Source organism: Cynocephalus volans, chromosome 2 (genome assembly GCF_027409185.1).
Source record: "Cynocephalus volans isolate mCynVol1 chromosome 2, mCynVol1.pri, whole genome shotgun sequence".
NCBI lineage: Eukaryota > Metazoa > Chordata > Mammalia > Dermoptera > Cynocephalidae > Cynocephalus > Cynocephalus volans.
The window spans coordinates 165,588,779-165,596,490 of NC_084461.1; the positions used below are offsets into that span (position 1 = coordinate 165,588,779).

At 54.7% G+C, this 7,712-nt stretch overlaps 1 protein-coding gene across 1 annotated transcript; it reads left to right on the plus strand.

Annotated features, from left to right (window-relative positions):
* Positions 1-661: 661 nt before the first annotated feature.
* On the plus strand, positions 662-7,087 carry SOX7 (SRY-box transcription factor 7). Its single transcript, XM_063087117.1, has 2 exons — positions 662-967; positions 4,298-7,087. Exons 1-2 carry the CDS (start codon positions 730-732, stop codon positions 5,218-5,220), a joined length of 1,161 nt encoding a protein of 386 aa, XP_062943187.1. The 5' UTR covers positions 662-729; the 3' UTR covers positions 5,221-7,087.
* The last annotated feature ends 625 nt before the right edge of the window (positions 7,088-7,712 follow it).

Here is a 7,712-nt window from a genome sequence, read left to right on the forward strand (position 1 = left end):
GGAGCGCCTCGGGCCGGTGCCGCACAGACCCCGGGGCGGGATGCGTCTCCGGCCCCGCCCAGCCCCGGCGCTGGAGGTTGGCAGGGGCGCGGTGGCCGACGCCCCGTGGTTTGGAAAGTCGGAGATGCTTTCCCTTCCGACCGGCTGGCTGCGGCTCTGGGGGTCGAGGCCAAGGGTTCCCGCGCCCCGGCTTTCGCAGACAAGCCGGTGTTGGTTTGGCTTTCCGTAGGTCCACGCGCGGGAGGAGTTGTGGGGTCCCGCCCTTCTGCCCGGAGCCGGAGTCGGGTCCCCACGCCCGGCGCGGTGACTGCGGGCCGCACCCGCCTCTCGGCTCCCGCCTCCCAGCTCCGCTGCACCTGCAGCACCTGCGGCACCTGCGGGCCGGAGCGGCGGGCGGGCCGGGGCGGGCCGGGGCGGGCGGGTCTGAGGTCCTCCCCTTGGGCTCCCGCCCCCTCCCTCCTCTCCCCCAGGGCCCCCGCCCCCTTCCTCCTCCGCGCCCCCGGCCCCTCCCCCTTCCCTACCCCCTGCCCCTCCCCCTCCCCCCCGGCAGGTCGGAGCGGGGACGCGGGGAGGGGCCGCGCTCCCTCGAGAGCCATTGGAGGACGCGGCCGCCCCAAGCTGATAAATGGGGGCCGGGCGGCGGCGCGGGCCGAGTCGGACGTCCCGACCCGCGCTAGGGCCCGGTCAGCGCCCGCCCCGCCAGGCGAAGCGAGGCGACCCGTGTGCGCCATGGCCTCGCTGCTGGGCGCCTTCCCGTGGCCGGAGGGGCTCGAGTGCCCGGCCCTGGAGGCCGAGCTGTCTGACGGGCTGTCGCCGCCGGCCGCCGGGCGCGCCGCGGGAGACAAGGGCTCGGAGAGCCGTATCCGGCGGCCCATGAACGCTTTCATGGTGTGGGCCAAGGACGAGAGGAAGCGGCTGGCGGTGCAGAACCCGGACCTGCACAACGCCGAGCTCAGCAAGATGCTGGGTGAGTGGGCGGGCGGGGACACCGCGCGGGGCCCCTGCACGGACGCGGGAGCCGAGTCAGGGGCCCAGAGGGCGGGCGGGACCCGCGGCGGCCAGGGCCGCTGGGCGACGGGGACACGCGCTGCAGACACGACCGGGACGGAGATGTCCGGGCCTGGTGGAACCCAGTTTTGCTGGAAACACCGAAGCGGGAAAACCCATGGTTTCCTGCTGTTTGTAATTGGGGCCATCACAGAGGGAGGTGCACGGTTAAAACTGTAATTAACGAATATTACTGAAAGAGAGACCGGGGGGAATGAATCCTACTGTCTTTAACTTGATCATTAAACAGCAGGAAACTCGAGGCTCGTCCACTTCCCAAGCGCAGGACTGTGGATCAGCCACGGAGGGTCTGTCCTGCAGCCCGGCCGCCTCCTGTGTGCTGGGAGCTGACATAAGGGCTGGGGACAGGGACAGGCCGGGCCGGAGGAGCCCAGAGTGAGGATGTTAGGACATGTCCGAAAAACCTGAGTTGCGAGTTCGCGTCGCGTTTCCTTTCTCTCTGATTTCTGGAGCTGAGCACTTTTCTATCCTGGTTTACCCCCAACGTCTTTGCCCTTCGATGTAGTTTTTATTCATTTTAAGCGGTGAAAACCTTTCAAAGAACTCTGTGCACGCAGCGGGCGCCAGGCCCCGTGCGAAGGGACGTGCGTGGTCACCCTGGGCTGGCCCTACCCTCCGCAGCCCCACCCGGCCGGAATACGGCCCTTCCTTTTTCCGTCTGGGCTCCAGGCTCCTTCCAGAGCGGAACCCTGGAGTGAGGGCTGCGCCTCTTTCACTGTCTAAAGCCACAGGCCCGAAGAGAGCGTCCTGATCTCTCCTGCAGTTTAGACACCCGTGCAAAGCAGCGTGGCGAGCACTGGTTTCGGAGGGCCTCCTGCCCACAGCCCAGCCTATAGCTGGCTGTGCTGAAGACACCTGCCTGGGCCCCTTATCCCATAGCAAATAGTAAAATTCATATTTTATATGGTATCAGCATAAAGGCAGATATGTTAATATGTACTAATAAAACATTTTTTTTTTTAACCTCAAAGTTCATATTTTTTCTTCAGATTTTAAAGGAAATGAAATCTTTTGTGTGTGTGTGTGTGTGTGTGTGTGTGTGTGTGTGTGTGGATTCCTGGAAGTTTTTTGCCTCTGTGGACCCTGGGCACTATGCCTATTGACCAGGTACAACTGAGGAAAGGAACTCCTGCTTGTGACCAGGACACAGCAGGGTTTCTGCTACCTGCCTAAGCCAGGTGGGAGAAGAGGAGAGGTGCGGAGCCTTGTCCTGAGGAACTGAGCCTGCCTGCTTCCAGGAAAAGGGAAGGCAAAAGGACTTCAGGACAAATGCTTCCTGTGAGCTGATCCCTGTTGGGGACTCCCAGCTAGGCTTCACGAGGTTACAGTTCATCGTGCAGGAAAGACACAGATTCCTGCCCACCTAGTCACACAGCCTAACACTGGCAAGGGAAACCAACGCAGTGTTCTTTTTAAAATATGGGCTTTGTAAACCTGTTATCGGGGCAGCAGGCTAGTCAACTTCCACCCCTGTGATCTTTCTTTCTCAGCCCTTCCTTTCTGACCTATGAGTAGATATTTGGTAGCAATTAATTAGACATTTGGTAGCATTTAAAAATGAACTCGATTTTATTAATACTACAACATCCAGGTACATTTAGAAACTAGAGTCATGTTTTACTTGAGGACCACAGACTGGCACATCTCGATCTTGGGCCTCTTGCAACAGCTGTGTAGGCATAGCCACAAGCTGGAAACCAGTGACCAGCCCTGAACCCAGAGTTCTTAACAATTTTCAAGTCAGCGTTTTAAGTGACAGCTAATTACGCTCATTTTTGACTCCACAAAGTAGTTACAAACTTTCACCCAAGTGGCAAAAGGCCTTTAATAAGTGCCCTCCTCAAGCCCTCAGCTCGCTTTGAGGGTCTGGCCCGAGGAGCCAGCCCCTGTGGGCACCAAGGCCTGCTGTGTGCATGGCTCTGCTGGGCCCTGGGCAGAGCACACCAGGTGGAAGACATGGCTCCTTTCTCAGAGGCCTTGACCTCCGGCTGGTGGGTCTCAACCTCCAGGATACATTAGAGTCACAGGAGAACATGGTAAAGTTGTAGAATCCTGAGTGCACCCTGGGAGGTAGCGATCCAAGGGGTCCAGAAGTGACTGGCCGACCACACTGCAGCTGGAGGATGTGCAGTGTGAGAGATGAAGGAGGGACACTGAGGTGATTGCAAACAGCAGACACTGGGAGGGTGCATAGGAGTCAAGTGCACTGGCATGTTAGCGCCAGTGGTTACAAGCGTGGGAAGCTTCTTAAAGAGATAGTTTTAAGTTGGGTGGTGTCACAGTATATTTTATAGTGAGGAAAATAGGGACCCAGGGAAGTTAAGGATTTGCTTCTGTATGGAAAGTCACTGGCTGAGCAGGTGCCATGCCACAGCCAAAGGGTCCTAAGCGGATGGCCGGAAGTGGTGGCTGATATGTGCATGTGTGAGTGCTCATGTGCCTACATGTGTTGCAGGCAGATGCTAGCATTCTGGCCATGGTCAGGTCTTCATACAGCAGGTCCTATTGGACCTTTAGAGGCAAGTGAGATCCTATAACTTACATCTGTGAAACTATTGACTGAGCCTGAGTTCCCTCACAGGGCTGTGAGATTTACCCCATAAGTAAATATTATAGTACCACTTTGTAAGAGTTACAACGGAGGCAGGGAATTCTTTTTAATTTTTGAATATTTTTGGCAGCTGACCAGTACAGTGATTGAACCCTGGACCTTAGTGTTATCAGCACACTGCTCCAACCAACTGAGCTAACCAGCCAGCCTTAGAGAATTTTCATGAAAATGCACAAATGATTAGAATTGGCCCCAGAAGGGTAAAAAAAAGCCCCAGACAATGTTGTCGTTGATATTTTTTTCTTGTGGCGACCTTGGCTCAGGTGGGCCTTTGGCTGTGAATCCCACACTGTTTATAGCATTCTCTATGAGAGAGATGCTTCTCTGTCTAGGTGCACTGTACGTGGACTGCTGGGTGGGGTGCAGGCAGGATAGGCTGGCTTAGCCTCCCCTCGCTGCAGGATTGGGGCTGGGAAGAGGGTGCGAGGCGTGCCCTTGACCTCCATGGCCATGAGAGGCGTGCCCTTGACCTCCATGGCCATGAGAGGGGGAAGGTAGGTGGCATGGTGATGAGGCACCAGGGCTGCAGCAATGCTGGAAGCCCGAGTCTGGGGCCGGTGCCCTTGCCACCCAGCTGCACTCGTGCTGAGTGCAGCCTTCTCTGGCTTGTGTGAGCAGGAAAGTCATGGAAGGCACTGACACTGTCGCAGAAGAGGCCGTACGTGGATGAGGCGGAGCGGCTGCGCCTGCAGCACATGCAGGACTACCCCAACTATAAGTACCGGCCACGCAGGAAGAAGCAGGCCAAGCGCCTCTGCAAGCGCGTGGACCCTGGCTTCCTCCTGAGCTCCCTGTCCCGAGACCAGAACGCCCTGCCCGAGAAGAGCAGCAGCGGCCGGGGGGCGCTGGGGGAGAAGGAGGACAGGGGTGAGTACTCCCCGGGCACCGCCCTACCTGGCCTCCGGGGCTGCTACCATGAGGGGCCAGCTGGCAGCAGCCGTGCTCCGGGCAATGTGGACACGTACCCATATGGGCTGCCCACGCCACCGGAGATGTCTCCCCTGGACTTGCTGGAGCCCGAGCAGACCTTCTTCTCCTCCCCCTGCCAGGAGGAGCATGCCCACCCCCACCACATCCCCCACCTGCCGGGGCCCCCTTACTCACCCGAGTATGCCCCCAGCCCCCTCCACTGCAGCCACCCCCTGGGCTCCCTAGCCCTGGGCCAGTCCCCAGGTGTCTCTGTGATGTCCACTGTAGCTAGCTGTCCCCCATCTCCTGCCTATTACTCCCCTGCCACCTACCACTCTCTGCATTCCAACCTCCATGCCCACCTGGGCCAGCCTTCCCCACCTCCCGAGCATCCTGGCTTTGATGCCCTGGATCAGCTGAGCCAGGTAGAACTCCTGGGGGACATGGATCGCAATGAATTTGACCAGTATTTGAACGCTCCTGGCCACCCAGACTCTGCCGCTGGGGCGGTGGCCCTCAGTGGGCATACCCCAGTTTCCCAGGTGCCACCAAGGGGTCCCACGGAGACGAGCCTCATCTCTGTGCTGGCTGATGCCACAGCCACGTACTACAACAGCTACAGTGTGTCTTAGAGCCAGAGGCGCCCTCGCCTTCCTGAGCATCGAGCAGAGCGGAGACCGCGCGGTGCTGCCAGCCGGGTGGGGAGGTCCGAACTGCTGCCCAGCAACTCCGTCCTGAAGCCGGCTGTGCTGGGCTGATCCCAGGTGTGCTGGGCTGATCCCAGTGCCCCTCCACCCGCCCCGTTCCCCTCCCTGCCTCCTGCGTTTTGAGTATATTCCTCGAATGGGTTTTCACTGGCTACACTGGGAACAGGGCCTTCTGCTTGCTGAGAGGTGCTGCTTCCCCGCAGGATTTTCACTGAACTCTTCCTCAGCCCCATCACTGAAACCAATGGTGAAAAGCCCAGCAGTTTTCCAAACCCTCCTGGTTTTTGACACGGCCACACCTGATCTTTGGGTCCCCCAGGTGAGAAGAGCCCTGGGCTGGGATCCAGGCTGCCGGAGTCCAGGCTCAGTTCTGCTACATGTGCTGGTGAAACCCCACCACATCTCTGCTCCCTCCCAGCCGTCCCCTATCTGTAAAGGGAGGAACAGACTTGAGAGCCAAGCTCCTTCCTGGTCCAGAGTTTCTGATTTAGGATTCTCTCAAGACTAACTAACAGAAGAGGGGAAATTTGACTCATTAATGAGCTCGTTAATGTACAACCTGGTGATAATTTCATGTGCACGGCCCAAGGACGTGAGGCTTACTGCATTTTCTGCACTCCCTCCCAAAATCACCATAGAATTCCAAAAGGACTGCTTTCCAGTTGAGAAAAAACACTCATCCTGATTTGGGAAATTTGAGAAATTAATCACTACGGCTGACTTCATCACTGAAAATGAGATTGAATTCTAACTTTTTAAAAAAATATATTTTTTAGGTAAGTTCTTTTTCATGCCACACACACTTCAAAAGAATATGCACAGTCTGAATATATACGGTGGGCGTGTGAGAGACACCCCCCCCTCGCGCCACCCTTAATCACATGTCTGTCTGCACAGCCTAAATCAGATGTTCTTATTAATGATGGCAGCTTCTCGCCACCTCCCTGTACCCCGTGGCCCAAAGAGCCAGGGTACCTAAAAGGACTTTGCGACAGAGCAGCATCACTGCCCTCACCTGGATGTACCGATTTCTTGAGCAAAATTCCAGTATACCTTCCTTTCTGTAGACTCAAAAGGAGCTCCCTTCCCAGCCTTCTCCAGCACCTTTCTCTCTTTCCTGGGATTTCTTTTTCTCTTTTTTCTGGCTCTCCCTCTACCCCTGAATTGGTCCTTATTCAAAGAGCCCCTGACTTAAAATCCCAAGCATGACTTACTTGGCTGCGAGGGGAGTTTGTTTCCCTCCCAAGCCTCTGGTTCCCTCGGCAGCTTTATTACACAGGCTTCCCCCATCAGACACGCACTGATATTCTGCAGGTGCTTCTGTTCCATGCGGGCCCTGCCCCCAAACACTCCCGTTCTTCTCCAGACCTCGTTGGAAGGAACATGGCTCACAGTGAGCTAAGATAGCCACTTGTTTTCTGTTTTCACATATTATTGCCTGTATGAAATGTGTTTTATGTAGTCTCCTATTACTTTCACCTTCTGTTTTGCATTATTGACAAATCCTTCTTTTCCTTCCAAGAAGTCTTATTGTAAAATCGCCTATGAGATATGATTAATCTTTATGCTGTTACTGTATATGCCTTTTGGTAATAAGTAGTAAATGGTTGATGATGTGCTTGACGGGTGCACAGTCCAGAATGTGTATTAATGATCCTGTATAACAGTGTCACAGACATTAAGCTAAACCGTTCCATTTCTTTCTTTTTTTTTGTAAGAACTACACATGTTTTGGAATGGTCGTAGATAATGATTTGTTGAAAATATTTAAATAAATGTTTTTGTACGATGACCATTCATGTTTGAGATGTAGTTTTGCAAAAATTTTTAAGCAAGGCATAAATAGTACGTCCAGTGCTACTTGTAATATTGGTCAAAATGTTTTCTGCTACGGCTTTTCTATTTTAAAAAGTTGTTACCTTGTAGGGGTGGTTTATTTTATTGTATGAATTATGGTAAAGAGATAAGTCCCAGTTTTACACACTGGAGACAGTGTTGTTATCACTGACACTGAAAAAAAAAATACTGTATCAACATGAAGACCAATTTCTCCTTGGGATGACCTTACGCTTGTAAAGTGGGGTGAGGTGACCATCAGGCTGTCTGAAGACAGAACACAAGTTCTGCTCAGTTATTTGTTTACTAAAGGCTACTGCATTTTTCGTCCGTTTTGAACTGTTCTTGAAAAAGACCGAACTTGTCCTCCTTTCTGTGTGTTTATGGATGTGGTATAGGAACACATCGACGGCCCTCAACACGCGATGGACCATGTGGAAAGTCGGGGTGCACACAGGGTGACAATGGAAGCGTGTGACACCTTGTGAGGTCCAGGGTTCCCTGCTGAAGGCTGGCAACTAGCCAGTGCCTGCGCAGTCGCCTCTGTCTGGCTTCTCTCCATGGTGGAGCTCTTGCGACTT

Bases quoted from the DNA above. Each gene is read 5' to 3' on its own strand.
- SOX7 (XM_063087117.1), top strand. From the start codon at position 730: ATGGCCTCGCTGCTGGGCGCCTTCCCGTGGCCGGAGGGGCTCGAGTGC. The intron at 968-4,297 runs GTGAGTGGGCGG...TTGTGTGAGCAG, and splicing joins CGAGCTCAGCAAGATGCTGG to GAAAGTCATGGAAGGCACTG.